The following is a 26,445-nucleotide window of genomic DNA, read 5'->3' as shown; positions in this document are numbered from 1 at the left end:
GGGAAACCTCGAGATGAATCACCCCACGGCGGCTATGCGCCCGGTTAATCTTTGTATGGCCTTCACGTTGTCCACAATAGTGATATCTTCAATGGCTTTGATCTTATCAGGGTTTGTCTCGATTCTCCGGTTGGATACCATAAATCCGAGGAATTTACTGGATCCGACTCCAAATGCACACTTCTCTGGATTCAGCTTCATATTGTACTTCTTCAATATGCTGAAGGTTTCCTGCAAATGTTTCAAATGGTCCTCTGCTTGCAGGGACTTAAACAACATATCATCAATGTAAACCTCCATTGATTTTCTTATTTGTTCCTTGAACATCCGGTTTACTAGGCATTAATAAGTGGCACCGGCATTTTTAGTCTGAATGGCATCACGTTATAGCAGTAGGTGTCGTACTTAGTGATGAAGGGGTTTTTTATTTGATCGCTCGGGTTCATCTGTATTTGGTTGTACCCGGAATAAGCGTCGAGAAAACTGAGGATCTCGTGGCCGGCCGTTGTATCGATCATGCGATCGATGTTGGGCAGAAGGAAAGAGTCCTTGGGATATGCCTTATTCAAGTCTTTATAGTCTATACATATTATTAATTTATTCTCTTATTTAGGGACTACCACTACGTTTGCTAACCAATTCAGGTATTTAACCTCCCAAATGGACCCTATTTTAAAGAGTTTAGATACTTCATCCTTGATGAAAGCACGTTTGACCTCAAACTAGGTCTCCTCTTCTGCTTGACCGGGTGGAACTTCGGGTCTAGGCTTAGCTTGTGAGTGGTTATTTCCGGTGGGACCCCTGTCATATCAAGGTGGGACCAAGCGAAACAATCTTCGTTATCTATAAGAAATGGAATGAGTTTTTTCCTAAGCTAGGGGCTTAACCCCGTGCCCAGGTATACCTTTCGATCGGGCAAGTGTTCGATTAGTACGACTTGATCCAGTTCCTCGACCATTGATTTAGTAGCGTTGGAATCGTCGGGGGCTATGAAAGATCTGGGAACTCTATAATCGTCGTCCTCGTCTACACCTTATTTCTCCGATTCTGTCGAGGTTGGTATCGATAATTGCTATTTGGCCTCATCTTTGGCCATCAGAATCATCTTTGGATTCGGACTCAGCTGGTATCGATAATGTCGAGAGTGTGGATACCGGGATCACCTCATCGACCGCGAACATTTCCTTGGCAGCCGGTTGTTCCCCGTAAACTATTTTGATTCCTCCGGGTGTTGGGAATTTCAGCACCTGGTGCAGTGTCGAGGGTATTTCTCTCATTTGGTGAATCCATGGCCTCCCGAACAAAGCGTTGCATCTCATATCTCCTTCGATTACATAGAACTTGGCTTCCTGAATGGTTTCGGTGACACTCATCGGTAATGCTATCTCCCCTTTAGTGGTCTCACATGCCATGTTGAACCCGTTCAGGACTCGGACCATAAGTACGATCTGATCTTGTAGGCCGAGTTGTTCCACGACCCTCGATCTGATGATGTTGGTTGGGCTGCCTTGACCAATTAACACACGCTTGAGATTTATTTATGAGTACCGATATTACCAGTGCATCATTGTGGGGCTGCACGATCCCCTCAGCGTCTTCGTCGTTGAAAGACAAGGTTTCTTCCGGTACGTAATCCTGAGTTCATTTTTTCCTTGTGATGGATACTTTGGTGCGCTTCAGCATCAACCCCTGGGGAATGTCAAACCCACCGATTATCATGTTAATGACGTACTGAGGTTCCTCCTGCTCAGTCTGTTTATTAGAATCTCTGTTCCTGAAGTGGTTCTTGGCCCGATCACTCAGGAACTCTAGGAGATGTCCGTTGTTGAACAACCAGGCCACCTTCTCTCTTAATTGTCGGTGGTCTTCTGTTCTGTGGCCATGAGTGCCATGATATTTTCATATTAGGTTAGGATCCCTTTGGGTTGGATTGGACTGTAGAGGTCGAGGCCATTCGGTATCTTTGATCCGTCGGATGGCAGATACGATAGCGGCGGCATTGACGTTGAAATTGTACTCTGATAATCTTGGCGCTTCTTTAGGCTCAGCGGGCCTGTCGAAGCTGTTTTTGCTCATGAGTCCTCGATTGTTTTGACCTCGGTCATTTCTCCTTTCATTTCTCATAGGGTTCCGCCCAGACCCACTGCTTCTTCGGTCTCCATTGTACGGCTGATACTGATCCTTATTTGATCTCGGTTCACGATCGAGTTTCTCTTAACTCTGTCGAAGGTTCTGACGGGATACACGGACCCGAAAGGGGCCCCAAGATAATCATCTTCGACCCTGATTTTTGATTGATACCGGTTATGGACATCGGTCCAACTGACAACCGGATATTCTACCAAGTTTTGTTTCAACTGCTATGAAACTATCGAGCTTATAATATTGAGTCCTTGGGTGAAAGCCTGGATGGCCCAATCATCTTCCATTTGAAACTAAGACACGAACTCTCTGAGCATCTCATTATCCTTTTGTTTTACTTTGAAAAGGTATGACTTCCTGGTCTCGACCTTGATAGCGCCGACGTGTGCTTTTAAGAAGGAATCTGCAAGCATAGCAAAAGAGTCAATAGAATTAGGAGGTAAGTTGTGATACCATATCATAGCTCCCTTGGATAAAGTTTCCCCGAATACTTTTAGCAGGACAGATTCGATCTCGTCATCTTCCAAGTCATTTCCTTTGATGGCGCATGTATAGGAGGTCACATGCTCATTTGGGTCGGTCGTTCCATTGTACTTAGGAATTTAGGGCATGCGGAACTTTTTCGGGATCGGCTTCGGCGCTGCACTCGGAGGAAAAGGTTTTTGATTAAACTTCTTGGAATCCAGGCCCTTCAATATCGGGGGTGCTCCTGGGATTTGGTCGACCTTGGAATTGTAGGTTTCCATCTTTTTGTTATATGCTTTGATTTTCTTCTCCCCCGATTCTATCTGTTTTGTCAATTCCTTGAGCATTTTTATGATCTTGAGATTAGTCCCTGATTCATTTTCATTCGGTCTCTCTGTGATCAATTCATTTATGCGGGTGACTTCCCGGGATGGTCGAGTTTAATTCTGCTCGGCGCGCGGTTTTGGTTCTGTAACTGGGCTATCGCCGCCTGTTGAGCCTCCAACATTTCAAAGATCACCCGTAAATTGATCTTGTCCCCTCCAATGTCTTGTGTATTTCGGGCTGCTGATCGAGCTTCACTACGGACGCTATTCTCGGGGTCGGTAGACAGATTTGCGTTGATGGCCACATGCGAGTTGGCGTCAATCGGGTCAGCGACCGGAATTCCGATGGGATCAACAGGTGGTACCTCGCCACTAGCCACTATGTTGTTATTTTCGCCGTGATGACCGGACTCATCGTCAACATGTAGAAGTGCTGACTGGTAGTTTGACATTTTGAGCTTTAACCTAAAATTAGAGATACTCCAAAGAACAAATGTAAAGTAGTGTGTGTTATAGAAATTTGTATAAAATAGCCACTATTATCCTCAGCCCCACGGTGGGGCACCAATCTGTTTACCCTCAAAATCGGATAACAATTAAATTTATAAGTGGTTTTAAGGATACACAAATTTATTTGACACAAAGAAGTAAATAAATAATACAAATTAAATAAATAAGGATGAAGTAAGCTCAAACCACGCGAGTAAGACGATTTAAGTCTTATTGAAATACTTGCCCTCGATTCGGGCTCGTAACAACAAGCACTGACGAACGAAAGCAAAAGAACTAATAACATAAAAAATAATAGTATATTGCCTTGGAATGCGTGTTACAATGTGTCAAATGAATTATCAGAACCCCTTTATATAGTATGGGAGTCCTACTTTATGTATAATTCTATAAAAGGTAAAAGATCTCTTGATTCACTGATTGCCGGTTCCTTATTGATACGTGCTGAGATCCCCGCCGTAATATCCGGTCGGTCACAGATACTTCGTTCTCCTGTTGACTATGCCGACAACGTTTCTTCCAAGTCGTTCGAGGCTAGGACCAATTCCGGGACCATGGCTTCGATATTCTCGAAGATAGGCGTTCTGCCACCGTGTTCTAGCCCGATGAGACTTGGGGTCGATCTTCGATCCTTTATTGCCATGTCTTGAGCCTGGCTCACCATGTTGGAGGTTAGGATGCACCACGAGCTCGGTTTCACCCGCATACAATATGTAAGATTATCATGTATAAAATTAAAAGTTTATGTTTACAATGCATATATTACGTGTCCAGTATTTAAACTGCATATATTATATTAGTTATGCAATACTATTTTATATCGAAATCATATAACGTATTGGTAATGCGACATTATTATTTTATTCTTATAAGAAAAACCAAACAAGCCCTTTGAGTAGTAGCTTCTCTAAGTTAAAAAAAGAGGTTGACTTGTTGCAATTTTGGCACGAGTTAGTTATTATGGTTAAAAAGCACCAACTCAGGGAGGCCGTTGTTCTTCTTCTTTTCATTATTTTTCCTTTTGGATAACAGAGCAACGTCTCCTATGGTTTTCTTACATTCTCCGCAAATTTTTCATATGGGTCTTCTGTTTTTTATCACCATTTTCGCCGCAAACTGTTGAATTAGCAGAGACTTCCGCTTCAATTGGTCCCAAGGTAACCAAATAAAATATTCCGATTCCACTCTCTCGTCTAAACTCTTGTTACAATGGATAATATATGCATCTTCTTCTGTTTCTGCGTATAGGGTATGAACATATTTCCCTGCATGTGATTCTCAATACACTTAAATTTATGGATAAAAATATAAAGGAAGCAGAGGATGAATATTGGTTTAATTTTATGAAAATTACCCTCTCTTCCTATTAATCAGAAGAGCCCCTCGCCGAAGCCCACAAAATTCCACCCCCTGGTTTAACGTGGGGGTGCAGAACATAATGAATAGTGAATACCATCCATTTTGGTGGAAGTCGGGGTGAACTAGAAATTTTAATCTAAGTATGAATATGATCAGTTTTTAAGAGATTGATATTGCCATTTGTAATAGGGATTATAGGCACTACTTTGAAGTTTGAATCTACAAGATTTTAAAAGATGATCGAATAATTAATCCCGATAAAAATAGTAATTGACTAATTAGTTGGTAAGGTGATTTTGTATCTTGAAATTGAGCAAATTTGGAGCCCCAGGCTTTAGTCTAGTGGTAAGAGTCAACGCATGATGTGTGGGTTAGACGCATGCCACCGGTTTGATCCCTGCCACAGACAAAAGCTTGGTATCTAAGTGAAGAAATATAGAGGGACGGGTCCATTATCCACCAAGTTTCGAACTATGAGCCACCGCCTGGGTGATTTTTCAGTTTTAAAAAAGAAAAAATAAGTTGAGCAATTTTGGACAATGTAGGAGACAATGAATGACAGCTGCATTTTGAATTAGCGAAAGTCTCTTGAGCTGATTTGTTGTTTAGGGAAATCTGATAAGTTGATCAAAGCAAGTTATCTTGGTACATGCAATTCAAGGCTTCGGCCAAAGTTCTCAGCTAGAAACTGACTTCTTTTGCTTTCATTATCTATATCATGGCTTATTATGTATTTAATGGACTTATATTTGCACATTAGCGTCTATTAATGAGTTTTTTTTCCAATATTGGGCAAGCATCAAGTCTCATTTACTCACAGGATTTCCATACTTGTAGGGCACTGTTGTAGTTCTTTCACTCGGGTTCAGTTGCCCACCGCCCCATGGGACAGTGCTGGACTAAGGTAATGTATGGAAAGAGGTCATTTAAATTTCATTATGATATTTGTTCGTCTGTTCTTCTTTGTTTTTCTATTTGCTTGATAACTTATTTCTAGTCCTCTGTTTGAATGGTTGTTATATGTGCTTCAGTCTCACCCTTCTCTGTTACTTCTTTTTTTTTGTCACTGTCTCCACTATAATGGGAAATATATGTGTGTGTGTACCTTTAACAGTTGGCCAGGCTTTCAACTTTAGGTGACCAAAACATTATCATAATGTTTAAGGTGCAAACTTTAGCAAAATCTCCTTGTTATTGTAGTAGCCTTGATGTGCAAAATTACTCCGGTAGATTAGTCGAGGTGCGTGCAGGCTGACCCTAGCACTACCATTAGTTGAATTTAAAAAAAGAGTAGTACCAAGTGACATTTGGGATAGATTCGAAGATTCTCCGTGTTCCAGGAGGATACTTGCTGATCTTAAATGGGAGGCTCAAAGCTTAGTTGAACTACATTTGTGTGGAGCCAACAATTTGGTCACCAGATAAATTTATTCTCCTAAAGTGCTTATGACTGAAGCTTGTATTGGTCTGCCTTGACTTTTAAATACAATTAAGATATTGAATACTCTTCTGGTTTTTCGAGAATTTTATGCTAGGCTCTTTTATACATCCATGATCGATGATATCCGATTGGAAGAAGTACAAGCTCTTTGCTTTACAATTGTTTCACTTGCATTTACATTCCTAGGATATGAACATACATCTAGTGTAGGACAACAGAAGAATTTCGGGGAGTTGCCTTTTTAGATTTCCAGTGGTTTCGGAACATCCATCCCAGCTGTTCCTATTGGTGTTTCATTCCTTTTTTCTTCCTGAGGAGAGAGTTCTATGTTTGTATTCAGTTGGCAAATTACTTTGCATTAATTGGAATCTCTTCAATTCTTTCTTAGAGTAATGCTCTCACCCTTCTTTCCCAATCTAGCGCTGCTTTTGTTTGTTTTATTCATGAGCAAGTTAAGATAACTATCTCTATGTTGATGTCGCAAAGTTAAATTTGTGATTATTGCAGGCATGCGGTCAAGAGAAGGAAGATGTCCCTCCCACTTTTGGGCTTGCTAGTGGAAACGTTTTCCTTGTGAAATCAATGGAGAAGTGGGAAGAAAAGATGTCTGAAGCCAGTGACAGTGGCAAGATCGTAAGTTTCTTGATCAATTTTGGCTTTATGTTCTTTTTTGTTTTTTCTTTTCTTACTTCATATCTAGATACATGCCATAGCAGCACAAAATCTTTGTTTTCAAATTTCAGTTAGCATTCTCGGTTTCATGATCCAGCATCTTCTTTACACAAGTATAAATTCTACACAAAACCTGCAAATATGTCAAATCAAAATCACCCTTCTTTTTGTCCCTTTTACTGGTTAGTTGTGCCTTTCTGTTGTGAATGCCTGGTTAATCTTCAGAATATATTGCTCTCGTCGAATAACACTATTCTTTACTTCTATCTTCCAACAGATGGTGGTAAATTTCAGTGCGTCATGGTGTAACCCCTGTAGAACAGCAGCACCAGCCTATCATGAACTTGCTGATAAATACACTTCAATAATATTTCTAACTGTGGATGTCGATGAGTTAGCTGTAAGTGTCCAGTTCCTTCTAATCATTGTCTTTTATTTGCATGATCTCAGTTTATAGCATCCTTAGTTATGATAACTACTACAACTACTACAGTAGTTTTCATATTATAACTATTTAAAGGTATGGATTTGTTATATCCATCTCCTGCAAAACATGTTGGAAGAAACCATCTCCTCTAATTACAGACAAATATTGGCAAACTGTAAACTGTTGGTTATGGCTTATTGCAGGAGTTAAGTACTTCCTGGGACATAAAAGCTACTCCAACCTTCATTTTCTTTAGAGATGGACGGCAAGTGGACAAACTAGTAGGTGGCAACAAGCAAGAGCTACAAAAGAAGACAGCGAATATCGCCGAGTCTACAAGGTCCCTGGGTTGATTTACTGTTGCTTCGCTGCAGTAGGAAAAATATGAACACGAAAACGCTATTATAAGAATTCTGGTTTTGTCACTTTAATTTTGCGTTTTACTGCTCCAACAACATTTTTACATGTGTCTATGCATATTAAGCAAAGTACTGGGATATTTAAAGGAAGTAAAATTTGCAGCTTGGAAAGGGAACTCGTATGGGGCTACACCATAGTTTTGTTACCCCAAACGCGAGGAAGTAAATGGCAATACCAATACAGTTAGTCAGTTACCAAGAGAAACATATATGCTGTAGTTTACTTATCCTCAATCTGTAGTTTACTCTCCAGAATTTAAGAAATCTGAAATAAATGAGAACCTATTACTGCTGGGATTTCTTCTTCCGTATGGGCAGAGATCCATACAGAAACTACGTATCGTGGTTTTCAACACATACTCAAATCCAAGGTTATAGCGTGGAGGCGTGGAAGATCACTTGATGTTGCCCTCTTTGAAAGGTTATATCTCAGGAGAAGATAGAGGATTTGATGTTTTCGACAAAGCAAGCCAGTGGACAAAGGAACACAGGATGAGGGCAAGGATGTGACTTTCAGTAGGGGACGATGAAATAATAGGCTATGACTTCAACAATTCAATGCAGAACACACTTTATTGTTGATGTCATTCATTTATATACATACCACCAAAGTAAATCAAAATATAGACACTTCTTACGCAATACTTCCTGGTGTTGCAGAAAGGTAGATGACAAACATAGAGTTCTAAATCCTGGTAGGGTTCTTGTACAAGCAAATATTTCCAACATAATTAAATATCCACTGCAATGTGAGCGCATTCCTTATTAGCAGGGGAATTAAAGAAACATCCAACGCGTTATAGGGCTAACAGAGACAGCTAGCGTGATGATTTTATTCTTCAACTGCAGGCCTCACATAACTGAAACCCTTGAATGGGTTCTCACCAGATTTTGGACTAGCAGCAGGGGAATCTAGCAAAGACATGCTGGTCCATTGCTCCTCAAAATTGGCAACACACAGCTTCCCTGATACTTGGGGACAGAAACTTGGTTGAATTTCCCGAGCATCTAACTTCTTCCAATTGATAGACCTGAACCATTTGTGACTCTTTATCTCATCACAACCTCTTAATCCACTCCCAAGGCGCTTGCTTGCCTCCTTGTGTAGCAGCTGTAGAAATACAAACACATAAGAATCGTCTAGTTTCCACTTTCCAAGTTCTGAATGCCAGTGACTATATGATAAATAGAATATAGCATGATGAATGGTATTATACATTAATTGATTCAGAACACTATCTAAGCAGTAGGAGCTTCCAAATTATCCCAAGTAAATCATGAAAGCACACTTTTAAACTCTTATTTCGAAGTTACTTTTCTTATGCTAGAAATATCTTGAAAGTAGCACTATTTTGATCAAAATGAACCCCTCTAGAATATTTTCACTTCCTATACTGCCCCTAATTAATTAACTTGCACATAAAGATATACTTCAGAGCATACTTTTGTTTGCAACTTATATCAATTTGAAAGAAAATATCAACATATAACATTTTTTCCTCTTATAATACCTCTTCATTTTTCTGGGAAAACAAACATGACGCAACATCTTAATATAATTAACAGCTTCATCCTTTTAGCATAAACAAACATATAATAACATAATTCTTATGTGACATGAAATCTGAAGTATTTAAAGGGACAATCAAGACATATAGTGTCTATTATCTTATAAAAAAGAAGTGTCTACCATTAATGATTATCAGTAAGAAGGTACACTTTCATATCGTAGAATGAAAATGTAGCTTACCCCTTTCAACAATGAATGTGCATCGCTAGACAAAAATGCTGCCAGCTTAATCTTATCCTTGATAATCTTCTGTTGAACTTTCTGTCGGTTCCCACCAACAAATGGAGGCTGAAAAAAGTCACATGAGAAAAAGATTAGATTAATGAAATACAACTTATACAAAGTTAAGCATAAAAAGAATGTCATATTAAGCTAGTAATATAGATTCTTAATTAAGTCGTAGAAGAAAATTTAATTAAAGCCAGACAAATGCATTAGTGTACAATAAAATAGACGACCGAGGTATAAAATATTTGCAAGGACGAGGTGCAAAAAGAGTAAAAAGTGGCATGATGATCTGGTATCCAGCAGATTTTACAGTTATATCTGGTCAACTCTAAACTTCAGATGATGAGTCTATAAGATTAGACCAATAATTTCCATATCTTTTAACATGCCGATTACTTAATCCTTATATTTAAAACTACTATTGCAATATTAAACAAAATAACAAACCTTTCCCGTTAGCATCTCGTACAATAGAACTCCCACGCTCCACCAGTCTGCAGCCTTGTCATGACCTTTACCAAGAACAATTTCAGGTGCCATATATTCAATTGTTCCACACAAAGAGTTGGATCTCGTGTTCTCATCAAATTGCTTAGCAAGGCCAAAATCAGTCAGTAACACCTGCCCCAAAAGTATTACATAAGGTCAATGGAGGACCGCCAAGAAGTTTTTCAAAATCCTTGTGAAACAAAGACCTCAAAGTTTCTTTCGTTTATCCACTACTAGAACTAAAACCTAGTTGATGGTCTTTCGCTGGAAACTAAAGAAAGTAATCAGAAACCATCAAAAAGCAGGGTGCAGTGTTAAATAAGGGAGATGAAAAAAGGGATATCTTACATGACCATCAGCATCCAAAAGGATATTTTCTGGTTTAAGATCCCGGTGCATTATGCCATTAGAATGGAGGTGAGAAACAGCTGAAACAATCTCAGCAGTGTAGATGCGCGCCAAATCCTCCCTGAAAAGAAGCAAGTTAGCTAGTTGCCTGAACCAGAGAATTCCTAGATTATTCTGAAAGGGTATTATACCTGAATAGCCCTTGCCTATGGAGTTGAAAGAAAAGGTGTCCCCCGTTAACAAAGTCAAGCACAAGGTATAGTCTGTGTTTGGTCTGCGTTAAGAGAAAATGCATAAAGATAAATAAATAATACTTAGAAGTGTTATATAGTGTAACCTAATCAGATATATATTAAGGAAACAAAGGATGGAGTTCACAGTCAAGAGCCAACTTTGAGGTTTTAACTTCCTCATCATAGCGGGCTGGAGTTGCATAAAATGTCTGCAACTCCAAACAGCTTCTATTATAAAGATCAATATACATAAACTTGTAGCAACATAATCACCTGGAAAGAGTATCTGAGCCGCACAACAAATGGATGATCTATTTTTGTCAATACATCCCTCTCTGTTTTCATGTATTCAGCATGATCTTTCTCCAAAATCTTATCCTTCCGCATAACCTTCATTGCAAGAATTTCAGAAGTCCCTATCTTCCTCACCTGATATACTTTTGCAAATGCACCTTGCCCAACAACTTTTAAGACTTCAAAATCATCAAGTCCCACAGACCTTGGGATACTAACATCAGCATGAACTTCAGATTTACCAGTAACAGCGGTCTCAAGAGTAGCTTCCTCAAGATGATCTTTGGTCTCTCCACTATCTCCCTCCACAAGCTCCAGCAAGTGCTCATTCTCACAGAGTGTGAGTTTGCTAAGCTTCAACAATTGACTAACATAGTTTGTTGGACCGACAAAGGAATGGGAGCGGCTATAAATTACAGCTGGTTCTTCATATATGAATCCATTTGTTTCTGACACTGCAACAGTCTCAGAGCTCAAAACTTGAGCTGGAGCTGGACCAAATATGTCGGCGAAATCCAAATCAACATCATCCAGTGATATGACATTGGGGTGTTGCAATGGGAGCAGCACGTGGTTGTGGATAGGCTTCCCAGTTGGTTGCGAAATTTGAGCGGAAACCATTTTTACGAAAAGTTACACAAGGAGGGAGGGAGTATAGCAGATCAACCCCGACTTCTGCACGGCTACAAGAGAACTATCCTTGAAGGTCCAAAAATGAAAATGGATGAAGGACACCTCACGATAGCCTTGAAAAGAAGGAAGTTCTCAAATGCAACAAGTGCTCCAAAATATCTGGGGAAGAGGCAGACTAGAATCCAGAAAAGGGAGCTGCTCTCGTTTCCCGCTTTACAGGAAAGAGTGGCTGCAGCAGTGCTTCTTGAATTCATGAAGAACATGCAAACTAGGAGGTGTTTGTTGCGCCTAAGACCCTGGAAGATCAAAGAAAATTGTCAGCGTCTCTACAGAACCAGAATAACATTGACTAGAAACCTAACTTTTAAAAAAACTTCACTGAACGTTAAAACAAAGAAGAACAAGATAGGAAGGGAATCAAAGGAAAGTAGAGTCAATAAGTAGTAGACAGAGAACTTTCTTTCACTTGTTCAGAGCAGGCAGGACAAGAGACAAATCTTCAATCTTCATAAGTAAAAAGCGGAAAAGATAAAAAACTAAAGTTTCCCTTGCATCTGGATAAAATAATAGAGCTAGCAATTATTCAGATTCAGTTAAATGCAATTCCACTTTTTTTAAAAGCAGAACATCTAAAATCTGTATCAAGTGCAAAAGAACACATTAAAATCTCTTACAATCTTATGTACACAAAACGAATCCCTCAACTGGGAGTTGATATTCCAACACTCAGGGGCGGAACTCCAATGATCACACTTGGCCAGAAAATTAGATTGTGGATACAAGTTCAAAGCTATTCATATATATTAAATCTTGATCTATCCTTGAATACCCTTTGCAAAATTCCCGATTTTGCCACTGAACCCATAGGCACAACTATCTTAACAGTTAATCAGTACCTATGCTGATAGCTCAATATGAACAACCAAAAAGTTTAAACGGTATCAATTGATTAACTGATCTGATCACGGTACACACTTTACCACGCAATAGAAACCCTTAAACATATAAAAATCTCACCCTAGAGCTCCTGATTCCCAATCTGAATCAGGATTTCTAAATAGAAATAGCGTTGCATAATGCACCAAAGTTCAAATTTTAGCTTAAGGAAACAAAAGAAAAAACATAAATATCGTAATAGATGATCAAATCAATTCCACCAAAATTTCCAATTTCAACAAATAAATCACTAGTTCAGTACAAACACAAGAAATTAATGGCCGGAATACAGCAAAATACAAAAAAACTGATAAAACAGTTTAAATAACAATGAAAAGTCCAACTCGGCGAAGCCCTAACAGTATTAACTTAACATGCAATGAAAAAAGGAAGTAAAAATTAATCATATCATATGATTCATTCAGAAAAGGAAGGAAATTTACCTGAATGAAATTGCGGAAGGAATGGAAAGAGAGAGAATATATATGATGAAGGTGGCGTGGCCGCTTATAACCAACTTTGAACTGTAATTTAACTTGGGTTTAAAATGCGGTTCTGGATTACGTGGCACGTTTTGAGTGGTTTCTTCGAATTTGAATTCGAGTCAAGACAGGCTTGCTTCTAAAAAACCCTTTTCTTCTTTTCGTGTTTGCCAACTCAACAATGGATTACTTCTTCACGGAATCTTAAAGAGTTATTATATTTACTTTAATACCCTCGCGTCGCGTCTAGTGGAGAATGGAGATTATTCGTTATATTCGTAGTTGGATTTGTGGCATATTCCACTTCCCGGAAAGTATAACCCTTTTCTTATGTGAGTACCAAAAGAAAGAATAACTCTTTTAGCGACTTCTCTATTTTCTACTTTAAATAAATTGAAGTTTGATGGCTTTTGGACTATAAACTTGCTTTGGTTTTGTGTGTGTTTGTTTGTTTTTTTTTTCTTTTTCTAAAGCTTGGATAAGATTTTGGATTTCAACATCAGGGTCATCCCAACAAGATTGGTAGCCTAAAGCTCAATTTCAGAGAGAGGCCCAAGTAAGAATATCAAAAATAAATTTTTAACAAAAAAGTATAAAATAAAGGTAGAATAATAAAATCGGTTCAAGAATTTGATAAGTTGATATACAACAACATACCCGGTGAAAACTCACAAAGTGGGGTCTGGGGAGCTAGAGTGTACGCAGACCTTAAATCTACCTTGGGAGGTAGAGAGATTGTTTCCGAAAAACTCTCGGCTCAAGAGAAAGCATGGCAAAAAAAAAGGTAAGGTAAGGACAATCAATTATATTCAATGCAGTATGAAAATGAAAGTAACGAAAGCGAATAAGTCATGATAAAGTAATCTAAAAAGGAGCAATAGCTATCACAGATAAATAAGATAATCGAAGTACAAGAAACAATAGATAGTAACAGAAATCAAAGAGTAAGAAACTATAGAGCAAGATAAGTTGATATAATGATATCGAAAATTGTTGTATTGCTTCAATATAACGATTGATTGTTGTAATGCTTGATATTTTGAAGAAGACAACTTGTAAGCCGCGGGAAGTTGCCGATTGAGAGACTTTTCAATATTGAGAATAAGAATAGTAAAAGAGAATGAAAAAGATAAATATAAAATAATAATGTGGGCCCATATTAGTTGTTAGGATATAAATGAGGTAAAAAAATAGCCACACTACCCATGCAAGAAAATAATTTATTAAAAATTATTCCATTCTCTAATTATTACAACGATCATCACATTAAAGTTATTGTACTTTCGTTGCAAAAATTCTCTTTAAATTTAAATGTACACATATTTTTTTTTATAGTAATACATATACAATAATCTTTAAGAAAAAATGAGGCCCCCAAAAAGTTGGGGCCCCAAGTGATTGCTTTACTGACCTTATAGTCGAGCCACCCATGTTCAACATGAAATTTATTGTTTTAGTGGAAACAAAAAGAAGGAATTTTCTTTTCCTTTTTCACTAGTTGTCGTACCCGCGCGATGCACGGTCAATATTAATTAAATTAAATTATGATTGGGCTTGTTTGAACATATTAGATCGTATTGCTTTAATAAATTTCAATTGTCATCTTATTTGTCAATACGATATACCCAATAATAAAATCTCTATTAAATTAAAGGGGCTTATATAGTTATTGAATAACTTTTTTGCTCTATATTTTTATTTATTATATTATCCAATATTTAGTATTATTACATTGTTAATAGAAATTTTATTAGCATATTACCTTGTTTAGTATTTTTGTTCATTCTCGTTATTTTTGTAATATAAGAGAAGATATATATTTTATTACTTTTGAAATATTTTTTTATTTAAAATTTTATGTTGTTGTTCTCAATAATATTATCTGAAATTTAATGAATAAAATCTCTATTAAATTAAATGGACTTATATAGACACTGAATAACTTTTTTCTTCTGTATTTTATTTTATTATATTATCCAATATATTAGTATTATTACAATGTTAATAATTTTTTTTATTAGTATATTCATTTGTTTAATATTTTTGTCTGCTACTTTCTTTTTGTAATATAATAGAAGATATATATATTTTATTACTCTTGAAATAATTTTTTATTTTAAGTTTTATTCTATTCTTCTCAATAATATTGTCTGGATTTTAATGAATAAAATCTCTATTAAATTAAAGGGACTTATAATAACTTTTTTGTGATGTATTTTTCTTTATTATATCATCCAATGTTTAGTATAATTGCATTGTTAATAAAAAAATATTATTAGCATATTACTTTGTTTAATATTTTTGTCTACTAATTTATTTTTGTAATATAATATAATATTTTATTACTCTTGAAATAATTTTTATTTTAAATTTTATTCTATTGTTCTCAATAATATTATCTGAATTTTAATGAATAAAATCTCAATTAAATTAGAAGGACTTATATAGGTGTCGCGCCCTGTTTTCTCGCGAAAGCGGGTTTCGACGTGTGACAACTCTTTTAAATGGGTATTAAAAGAGAAGGGTCGCCACCTAATGATTTTGTGGTGCGTTAGGGCACCTATTTGTAAATAACTTTGTTTGACTAGCCTGTGTCACCAAAGATCGGGTAAGGGCTCAAATTACCTCAAAGGGAAGGTATTAGGCACTCTTCGAGGTCCACAGCTGTGGGTCCTGGCCGAACTTTAAATTATGTGGATTATGAAATTAGGCTAGGTGATCAAATAAATAAAGAAAAATTTAGAAGTCGATGAGTCTTATTAGGATATACGTTAATCGGCATAAATCTTAATGACTACAAGGATACAACTACATTGATTTATGTTAAATGATTGAGTGTAAAATACATAAAGGGGGAGGAGGGGGATCCTAAGTTTTTTAGCCTAAAGGATCACCCCGTATAACATAAATAATACTTCGCAACTCCCTTAAGGTAGGGCTTGCTCATATTATTCAGCGGGCATAGACTATCATCTCCTGCTACCCAATTACTATGTGGAAGATTTTTACTTAAAGGCTCTCTAATTCAATTCTAAATCGTACCCTATGCATGCACAACCCGTCCCATGCCTATGGTCCAGGGGGCTTTGGACCTCTATTAAGTGGTTCTAGACTCAGCTTAGCTTGCTCAAAATGATAAAAACTAGGCGGCATTCAAAATAGATAGGCCTTCACGTAAAGACAATTAAAGGCTCAAATTAGCTTCCACACATAAACAACCAATGCACGCGGACAGTTTAGGCCGTACATATTTTAGGGAATTAATACGCATTAGAGTTGTCAAATCCTATAGGCATAATTTCTAGGCGATTCTGATCTCCAGCATCACACAAATATCATTGTTGTTTCTGAATAATGATTTCATAGATTAAAGGTGTTAAAGAGCTCCTATAGGCATAATCTCTAAATTGTTTATGCAATGGGGCAGTAAAACTGTTGAAAGCTCAGAATTAATGACGTTTGATTTTATAAACATGCTTTCTAGACGAGTGATAATATCACATAGGCATGATTGACAATTGAACTTGATTTTATAATACTTCATCCCTATAGGCATGTCATCTAGGCGGGAAAGTATAATAAAAGTAACAGAAGTAGTCGATTGATTGATTAAGATCATATAGTCATGATGTCTAAAGGAGCGGCGTGCTAAGAGCAATAGAAGCAGTTGATTGGTTAATTAATTGAAACCCTATAGACATGGTATTTAGGTGGACATTAGCAAAACATGTGTTATTGTATCCTATAGGCATGCTATCTAGAAGCATCTAGTAGTACATATAGAAATTGAGCCAACATATTTTGACAAGTTAAGTGAAGTGTGTGCATGATTCCTATAGGCATGCTTTCTATTAGTGTACAACACACTAAGCTAATTAACATATAACGCATACTGAACGAAATAGCAAATAGAACACATAGACCCTATAGGCATGTTTTATACCTTTTTTATGCTAGCGTTAGAATACCCCAGCCTTTTTCACTAATCTCCTCCATCGTTTGTTTTCAAATTATTACATGACCAAAGATTAAAAAAAAAAAAGGAAAGGAAAGAAACAGACTTCGAATATTACATAACCAAGATGATTACATGCCCAACAAATAGGGTCGACTTAAGAAGAGTTAGCCCCAGCACTGCCTAGGCCTTCAGTAGACTCTTTCATTCGGATAGCAGGCCCGAATCCAAACACTTTCCAAAAACAGGAGAGTATGCACATTTGCACAGCCCAAAGCCACACATGGACCCATATCCAACCCAATATTGACCAATTTACCAAATAAATTAATAGACCATACATGGAAACCAACCAAATAGTTCTAAAGCAATACCTCATAGAGACAGGGTTGTATGATGTTTAGCAGGATTCATAAACACATTGGCATTTCAGAAGCAAAAGTGACATCATTGATTAAACAAAGAACAGGAAATCAGGAGAGTCAATAGTCTCGACTTAAAACATGGTAAACGCAACATAGGTTATATCATTAAGCAGGTCATAACATGCTAAAGATAGACATAACACTATGAGAGTTAAGGAGACATGCCATTTTAGATTAACAAGGTGAACATACAAGGCACATACGAGGTGAACATGCTAATTTTTCCAGAATGAGTTCAGAATAGAGCATTGGCCTAAAAGGATTTTAAAACCTAGGAGTCTAAGTCATGAATGGTCAGACAGAGTCATAGTCAGGAAATGATAATTACATACGACAAACAGGCAAGTAAGTAATCGATGAGAAGCCTAATCATGCTGAGTATAACACAAAGATCTCAAAGTCCAAAAGTGTCATGGCAGGAAGACATATTATCTTAAAGTTAAATAGAACAGGCAGACTCAGAACTTAAGTTAGTCGACTATGCATGATCATAGAACCTAAATGGATTAGGATTCAACTAGAAGCATAAGCAATACCAAAGAATGCAGGATTGACCAAGCACCATAACAAAGCAACAGGTTTGGTAAAAACATTGCGACAACAAATATGGTTCATGTAAGCAGGTAAAAAACAGAGTTCACATAAAGGAATTATCACTAAAAGTTCATTAAGGCAAATTCTGGGTAAGAGAGAATTCCCTAGGAATTTCAGTGCGAGAATCCAAAACAAGGCATAAGACAAACTCACAATAAACAACAGAACAACAAAGCAAACTTAAAGATACAAAGTCATTCAAGCTGAACACATAGGAGTTTAAAGAATTAGGCAGGTTGTGATACTAGGAGATTTAGAATTACAGAATAGCTACAATGCAAGTAAAATTGCCAATGATTACAACACAATATTGGATTCATATTGGTTAGAACAACATGGATCTGCGAAGCACTGGAAACAAGCAAAAAAGGATAGAATTGCAAAGTCAAGATACTTACTAGTTTGTAGATTCAACAAACAAAAATAGAAGAGAAGGCTAAGTGTCAGAAACAACTCGAATATCACCAGCAAAGAGAACAACCAAAAGACCCAAATGCTAGTACGTTAGAGTTCACAGGAGCCTCAAATGAGCCCTGAGCAGTGCTCGCACTAGGGAGGTCGTTAGAGAGAGTTCCGATGGCCTGGGCTTTCAGCCGGCCAAGAATAATAGATTCAGAATAGTATCGAGTGAGTGAGAGTATGAGAGGATAACAGTGATTCAGATCCGTTAAAAGGGGTTATGGAAGGGATTTATATAGTAGTAAAATTGAACTAAGAAACAAGGAAATATAATTAATCAAACACAAAAATAAGGAAAGAAAAGCATGCAAAATCAATTCAGAATAAATTTAGGAGAAAAATCGAGTCTTTGATTTTTGATGGGTCTAACTCAATACCTCAGCGACTGATGATGAAACCTAATAATTTTTCAGCAGGGACTCCGAAGGCACATTTTGCAGGATTCAACTTCAAATTGTATTTTCAAAGCCGGTCGAAAAATTTCTTCAAGTCTGCTATGTGATTTGAACTCCTTTTAGATTTGATGATAACATCGTCCATGTACACCTCTATTTCCTTGTGTATCATGTCATGGAAGATAGTCATTATAGCCCTCATGTAGGTGGCCCCAACATTCTTCAAACCAAATGACATCATTTTGTAACAATATATCCCCCACGGTGTGATAAAGGCGGTCTTTTCGGCATCCTCTTCATCCATCCAAATCTGATGGTATCCTGCGAAGCAATCCACAAAGGATTGGAGTTCATGCTTGGTGCAGTTGTCAATCAGTATGTGTATGTTAGGTAGCGGAAAATCATCCTTAGGACTTGCTTTGTTCAGATATCGGTAATCGACACACACTCTAACCTTCCCATCTTTCTTTGGAACTGGCACAATGTTGGCTAACTAGGTCGGGTATTCGACCATTAGGAGAACCTTGGCTTTGATTTGCTTGGTGACCTCCTCTTTTATCTTCAAACTCATATCTGGCTTGAACATTCTGAGCTTCTTCTTTACCGGTGGACACATGGGATTGATGGGTAGCTTGTGAGCTACTATGGATGTGCTCAAACCAGTCATATCATCGTAGGACCATGCAAATATGTCCTCATACTCCTTTAGGAATCTGATATACTCTTCTTTCTCTGACGGTGATAGATGAATGCTTATACGAGTTTCCTTGACTATTTCAGAATCCCCTAAGTTAACGGCCTCAGTTTCTTCCAAATTAGACTTCGGTTTGTTTTCAAAATTCTCTACTTCTTTGACGATTTCCTCAGGTATTATATCATCCTCCAGATCTTCCGAATCACTGTCCTTATGTTGCGTTGTCTCATTACATGTCACAATCGTAGGTTCATTATGATATGTAATAATTATGTTGAAAAGAATATAGAAAAATAGTAATAAATATGAAAAGTAGTAATGCATTAATAAAACTTTTAAAATGTCAACAAGTACGACTCGATGGCTCGAGTAATTATTTCAAAACAAAATACTGAAAATGTCTTGAATGCTCAAAACTATTTGAAAATAATTCATGCTAATTTTCCAGGCTACCCAGGAACTCGGCGAGCCCGGGATGGTGCAGCGGTCCAGTTCTTGAGAATAACTCCCTCTTCCATTGTCTGAATGGTAGGGGTTTCCTCCTCCTCCTCAACAATTGCACTGCAGTCTATGTCTTCTTCATCCAGAAACAGCTTCCTCATACCGTCTAAAATCTCATCTTCCTCAGATCCCCACATCATGTCAGCCTCATGGAATGTCTGGTGCAGGGGTGGTATGTGTTGTTCCAGCAGCTAATAAAGGGTGTGCCATGGTGGTGTCCAATCCTGATATTTTTCCATGTATATTCATATTTGAGTCCAACGGTCATGCGATTATACTGTGGTTGTACGGGTTTGGTGGTTCCCTGAAGCTTTTTGCCAAGACCCTTGCCTGGTTCATATCCCGTCCATAACAATATGCTTTCTATCTTCTTGCTCCACCATCGGTCCTTTTCAATCGCGTTAACCCATTCAATGCGATGATATGTTTCTCCACCCAACTTCCTCTTATTTTCAATGATTGGAACAGTCTGATTGGTGTAGATGAGGTTGCTTCCATATCCAAGAATGATCACCTCCTGATGATTCCACTCGAACTTCACAGCCTGGTGCAGAGTTGAAGCCACTGCCCCAGCTGCATGTATCCATGGTCGTCCCAACAGTAGATTGTAAGTAGCAGATATATCTAGCACTTGAAACTCAACATCAAACCAAGTCGGACCCATCTATAGATCGAAGTTGATTTCTCCGATAGTGGCTCTCTGAGATCCATCAAATGCCTTCACATTTATGCTTTCCATTCATATCTCGTGCAGGCCTTTACCCAATCTCTTTAGAGTGGTCAGTGGGCATATGTTCAGACTCGAACCTCCATCTATCAAGACCCTAGCGATAAACTTGTCCTCAAATTGCATTGTGATGTGCAACGCTCTGTCGTGACTAAGTCCTTCTGATGGTAACTCATCTTCGTGGAAAGTGATTTTGTGGCTCTCCAATACCTGTCCAACCATGTTAGTCATCTCTCCACTAGTGATGCCGGCGGGTACATAAGCTTCACTTAACACCTTCATCAAAGCATTCATGTGTGCGTCTGAGTTTTGCAACAATGATAAGATGGATATCTGAGCAGGAGACTTGTTTAGGTGGTCAACAACAGAGTACTCTCTTGCTTGTATCTTCCTCCAAATATCGTCATTGCCAGTCTCAACAACAGGCAGCTTAGGTATAGCTTCCTTACTCATTCCTCCCAGATTCTCGGGTGTGTAAATTCTACCAGTTCTGGTCATTCCTTGGGCGACACCTATTTCTTCCATTTTGGCTTTTCCTTTTCTTCTTACTTGTACAACATAATCCCATGGGACATCATCAGACTTGTAAGATGGTGTGGTAGCTACCATTACAGTGAAGGGTGTAGTTACCTCAACTTCAAATGGCACCTGGGTTTGTACCACAACTAGCGTGAGGGTGACCGAAGATATTTTAGGAGTGTCTCCCTCTCGAATGAGTCCAATAGACCCTTCCCGATCCCACTCCTCATCAGATTCTATCACGTTTACCCCCTCACCTCTGTGATCCGCGAGAGGGTTGTTGCGAACATTTGGTGTAACTTTATTTGCTTGTATAACCTTAGTGTCGATCAACATCTGAATCTTGTCTTTCAATGTGCGGCATTCTTCAATGGTATGACCTTTCATGCCTGAATGATAAGCACGTGTTTTGTTGGGGTTGATCCATTGGGAAGGATTTTCCACAACAACGGTATGAATAGGGGTGACATAACCGGTGGCCTTCAGTCTCTCATATAGTTGGGCTATGGGTTTACCAATTGGGGTGTATTGTCTAGGTTGTTTACGATCGAAATTTGGATGTGGCTTTGGGTATTTTTGGCGGGCGGGTGGAGGCGAATGGTAATACGTAGGTTGAGTGTTGTATGTATGGTAGGTGGTGGCAGGGTATTGGTATTTTGGTGGTGATGGTTGATATATGGGTAGAGGTGTTTGGTATGTTAGGGGAGGCTTAGGGCCCTAGGCTACCATCACTGCACCTACTTCTTTCTTCTTTGAGATACCTCCTGATTGTAAGGCTTTATTCGTGGCTTGTAGTGCCTCGAAATTAGTTACCATCTCACTCTTAATTCCTTCTTCTATTCTTTCCCCTAATTTGATGATGTCGGAGAACTTGTGATTTTCTATGACCATCAACCTTTCGTAATACTGCGGATCTTGAGCTCTAACAAAGAACTTGTTCATTTATTCTTCTTCAAGTGTTGGCCTTACCTTTGCGGCCTATGATCTCCAACGAGTAGCATACTCGCGTAAGGTTTCTGTCAGCTTCTTCTTAAGGTTTTGAATGTAGAAAACGTCCGGCGCGTTCTCTATATTGAACCTAAATATGTCTATGAAGTCTGATGCCATACTCATCCAATTAACCCACTTCTTTGGGTTTTGACTGATATACCAAGACAAAGCGTCTCCTATAAGGCTTTGCATGAACATTTTCATGCGGATTTGTTCATTTTTACCCACTCCTACAAGCTTGTTGCAGTATGTTCTCAGATGCACCTTCGGATCACCAGTACCATCGAACATTTCAAAATTGGGAGGTTTGTAACCCTCTGACAGTTCCACGTCCGGCTAAATAAACATGTCCTCATAGTTTATACCTTCAACGCCTTTCCCACCTTCAACATTCTGGACTCTCCCTGTGAGCTTCTTGAGTTCCTCTGCCTTATTTCTAATGAGTAGGTCCTTCCAGATATATCGCATTGCTTTGATGAGTTCCTGGAACTTGGGTATATGGGTGGTCGTTGGTCGAGTTTTGTGGATCGGGAGTAGGTTGTGGTGCATTTTGGGTAGTGTGATAATTGGTGGCTTGTGGGTATGAGCTGAATTATGGTGATGTTGTTGAGGAGTTTGCACTGGTGGTGGGTTAAGGTTCTGGGGAGGTGCGGGATTATAATACTGGTGTTGTGCGGGAGGATTCAGAACTATAGGTGGTGGATTCTGATTTTGTGCGTTTTGTGGTGGTGTTTGGTTCTGGGTAGTCGGGTTTTGCTGGTTGATGTCAGGAACATTAAGAGTAAGGGATAGGTTTGCCAGATTTCGGACCTGCTCAAGCTCCCCTGTAGTTCCAGGATTTTCTGCTCCATACGTAAGACCAACTCATTCTACCCCGGAGTACTTCTGCCATCTGGAGTTTCAACATTTTCCGCCACAGCAGCGTTATCTTTCCGGATACCACTTAAATCATCCATTTTCCCTTTGCCCTTGCTTTTGCTTTTCGGGTCACTCGGTGGAGGAGGAGGTGGAGGGCCTCTGGATCTAGTGTAGTATGCTGATGATGCCAGTATGCATGAACCAACCTTTGGGAACGGGAGTAATCGAAAAGAAAGAAAAAGTAAAAGATAACTAAGTGAGTAAGGTGAAATAAAAGATTATTCGCAATATTTAAACATGTTTCACAAAGTCATGCAATAATTCACATCCTAATTTGGGGAACCCATTGTGCCTGAGGTAGGCCTAAGCGACACATAGATTTGGTGAAAATTGGTGCCAACATTTGCTTCATTTCATTAATGCGAAAATGATCCAAAACAAACTTTCACTAAATCGACAATAATAATAAAGTCACTAATGGAATTTAGCCTTATTACATCGAAATCTAATCTAAGCTAGAAAGCAGTAAAGAGCATCATCTCCTAATCTACTGGGTCCTTGAAGGACCTTCTCCATGCTTGGCTCTTTTGACCCCATTAATCAGGTTTCCTAGATCGCACATATCTAACAGTAAATAAGCTTTTGCCAGATTTCCTCCTTCATCGTCGTCTATGCCTTTACAATCCGAGAGTATCTTTCTCATCTTCCCTTTTAGCCCCATCAGTCATTTTTCAAGGTATTCCAATCTTTCTGTTGACTTAGTGGCAATCTCCTTCCATTCCTTTATCGCCTCCATGTTCACTTTGTGTTGCTCCAAAGGTTTAGCTTCGGACTCGAACACCTTTTTACGTAGCCTCTTTTACTTAACCTGCGCCTCAGCCACTTCATCTATGATCCTATCCTTCAGATTGACTCCTGGATTGATGTCCCCCGCTACGTCGTCTTCCAGCCATGATAGATAGTAGTACATATGACCGGCGTGATACCTGTCTGTCTCAATAGTTTCTCCTTTTACAATGATCTTTTAGTTCCGTATGTCTTGTGCTTCGAACTTGAACAGAATGACATTTACCTTGAAATCTGCCTTGTACTGGACCATATTAGAAACCCGAGGTATGACTTGTTTTCTTCAAGCTTGTCTCATTACCCTTATAGGAGCGTAAGGGTAGATACCTCGCAGCTCGATCAGCACTAAGTGAGTAGTCCCCTTAGATCTGATGATGAACTTACTACTAGGAAACCATTCAAACATCTAATGCACCTACTCGTCTGTCATATTGCTAAAGAAACGCACCCAAATTACAGCATTTCCAGAAGTTGTTGACGATACTCAACCCTCTGAAAGTGTTCCAGTAGCCAGACTTGTAGCAATAGATTATAACCCTCAAAGTGTCTGAATCCATGCTTGCACCGATCTAGAGCGCGGTACATCTCAGCTAAGATCATTGGGATGATAGTATAAGTTTGTCCTTCGATACCATACATTAAGGTCCTGGTGACCATGGCTAAGCGAGTATGAATTCTTCCTCCTTTCATTGGAAAGATCAACAACCCCATGAAGCAGACAATGAAAACATAAACCCGTTGATGCACCCATCCCAAAGAAGTAATGGCTAGTTCATCATGATGAAGATAATATGACTTGCTATGCCCATAAAGCTCGTAATGAAACTCAAAAGGGATGTATGATTTCTTTAGACATAGCAGTTCGTCATTCTTCATAAAACCCAACATTTTCAGGAAACCGCAGGGAGTGCGATTCTCTGGTACTAGCAGTCCCGGACTATACCATGGTAACTTGACGAAACCTCCTATTTCTTCTAGGAGAGGAATCATTTCTATATTTCCAAACCGAAAAATAGCTCGTTTCTTATCCTAGAATATGGTAGCGGCCTCAATCAATTCCCTATTTGGTTGAATGTTCAACAAAGATGGAAGGTCACCAAGTACTCTCCTCATATGATTCTTGTAACAAGGCGCAAGGTCTTTCCACCAGTCAAGTAGCATAGGCGGGATATTCTGGACCATACCAAACCTGGGGATTTTGTGCTTCATTTTCTGCAAACAAACAAAGGTTAGCCCTTCCCCTCTCCAGATTTGACTACTTACGCAATAATGATCAACACATTGGCACATTTTCTCCAAGTAATGCATATAATATGATAGTGTCCATTGGGATTGTGAAAATCCCGTCGGACTTTGGTCAAGGTTCATCTTAGCGGGTTGTTACGTTAACAACGCTTCAACCCGTACTAGGTTTAGCATGATGCATGTACATTTCAAATTGGAGTAGGATTTCTAGAAGGGTCTAGACCGGTACTCCCAAGTGGACAAATTGAGAGGGAAAGGCATGGGACCATTGACTGCACCGCTGATCGACTAGTCTACCGCAAATAAATAAGCCTTTTCGATTTAAAAAGGGTGATTTCAGGAAAGCACAGATAATCATCAAGCACAACTATGTTGATAATTGGCACGAGTGGAGTATGATGCGAAGCATGCTTTATGCAAAAATAATAACACACTACCAAGTATTTTCATGATAAAAGTACATAAAAGCAGTAAATAAAATAGCAAAAGTGAACATGAAGAGAAAAGAAAAGAGAGACAAAAGAGAGAAGTCAGTTTAGCTCATGAAAATATGTGCGAGAACGTAATGAACCAGGTAGGGAAATAGGGATGAGAGAGTCATAATATAGCAGTTTTAGACAAGGTGGAGGATATGGATATAGGTCATACATGTCATAGCAAATAAAGGAGAATAAGGGGAGGGATGTGCATGTCATAACAATTTAAAACAGATAAAGTCGAATAAGGGAAAGGATGTGCATGCAACAGCAGTTTAAACCAAATTAAGAAAAAGAAAGTAATCCACATAAGTCAAGTTCATTGTGGTAAAAGCCTAAGTATTTTCCCAGCAGAGTTGCCATGGTGTCGCGCCCCATTTTCTCACGAAAGCGGGTTTCGACGTGTGACAGCTCTTTTAAATAGGTATTAAAAGAGAAGGGTCGCTACCTAACAATTTTGAGGTGCGTTAAGGCACCTATTTGCAAATAACTCTGTTTGACTAGCCCGTGTCACCACTGAGTGTAAAATACATAAAAAAGGGAGGGGGGTCTTAAGATTTTTAGCCTAAAGGATTACCCCGTGCAACATAAATAATACTTCGCAACTCCCTTAAGGTAGGGGTTGCTCATATTATTCAGCAGGCATAGACTATCATCTCTGTCACAACCAAAAATCCATTAAAGGTCGTGATGGCGTCGGACACCGCTGTAAGGCAAGCCAACAATAAATACTCCATTTGGTTCTCGTTTTAATATTTTTGAAATCATATTCCCTTCAATTAAATGG

The 26,445-nt window shown here is 38.6% G+C and overlaps 3 protein-coding genes across 4 annotated transcripts; 1 reads left to right on the top strand and 2 right to left on the bottom strand.

The window, feature by feature from the left end:
* Positions 1–4,451: 4,451 nt before the first annotated feature.
* Positions 4,452–7,872, top strand: LOC104101742 (thioredoxin H4-1-like). 2 transcript variants are annotated; one of them, XM_009609241.4, is made up of 5 exons: positions 4,452–4,600; positions 5,640–5,706; positions 6,751–6,876; positions 7,193–7,315; positions 7,546–7,872. In XM_009609241.4, the coding sequence occupies exons 2-5, from the start codon at positions 5,686–5,688 to the stop codon at positions 7,693–7,695; spliced, it is 420 nt and encodes a 139-aa protein (XP_009607536.1). In that variant the 5' UTR covers positions 4,452–4,600; positions 5,640–5,685; the 3' UTR covers positions 7,696–7,872. The 2 variants fall into 2 exon arrangements, with proteins under 2 accessions (XP_009607536.1, XP_033513413.1); XM_033657522.2 differs by lacking the exon at positions 4,452–4,600 and adding an exon at positions 4,619–4,692.
* Positions 7,873–8,315: 443 nt separating this feature from the next.
* LOC104101741 (serine/threonine-protein kinase AtPK2/AtPK19-like) lies at positions 8,316–13,071 on the bottom strand. The gene is made up of 7 exons (XM_009609240.4): positions 12,936–13,071; positions 10,903–11,852; positions 10,588–10,670; positions 10,397–10,517; positions 10,007–10,180; positions 9,512–9,619; positions 8,316–8,872 (listed from the first exon to the last, which is right to left on the bottom strand). Exons 2-7 carry the CDS (start codon positions 11,542–11,544, stop codon positions 8,594–8,596), a joined length of 1,407 nt encoding a protein of 468 aa, XP_009607535.1. The 5' UTR covers positions 11,545–11,852; positions 12,936–13,071; the 3' UTR covers positions 8,316–8,593.
* A 9,150-nt stretch (positions 13,072–22,221) lies between these two features.
* Positions 22,222–22,701, bottom strand: LOC138907960 (uncharacterized). Its single transcript, XM_070198587.1, has 2 exons — positions 22,599–22,701; positions 22,222–22,550 (listed from the first exon to the last, which is right to left on the bottom strand). The coding sequence occupies exons 1-2, from the start codon at positions 22,699–22,701 to the stop codon at positions 22,222–22,224; spliced, it is 432 nt and encodes a 143-aa protein (XP_070054688.1).
* Positions 22,702–26,445: the final 3,744 nt, after the last annotated feature.

This window comes from Nicotiana tomentosiformis, chromosome 3 (genome assembly GCF_000390325.3).
Source record: "Nicotiana tomentosiformis chromosome 3, ASM39032v3, whole genome shotgun sequence".
NCBI classification, from domain to species: Eukaryota; Viridiplantae; Streptophyta; class Magnoliopsida; order Solanales; family Solanaceae; genus Nicotiana; species Nicotiana tomentosiformis.
This window is presented reverse-complemented; position numbering and strand designations above follow the sequence as displayed.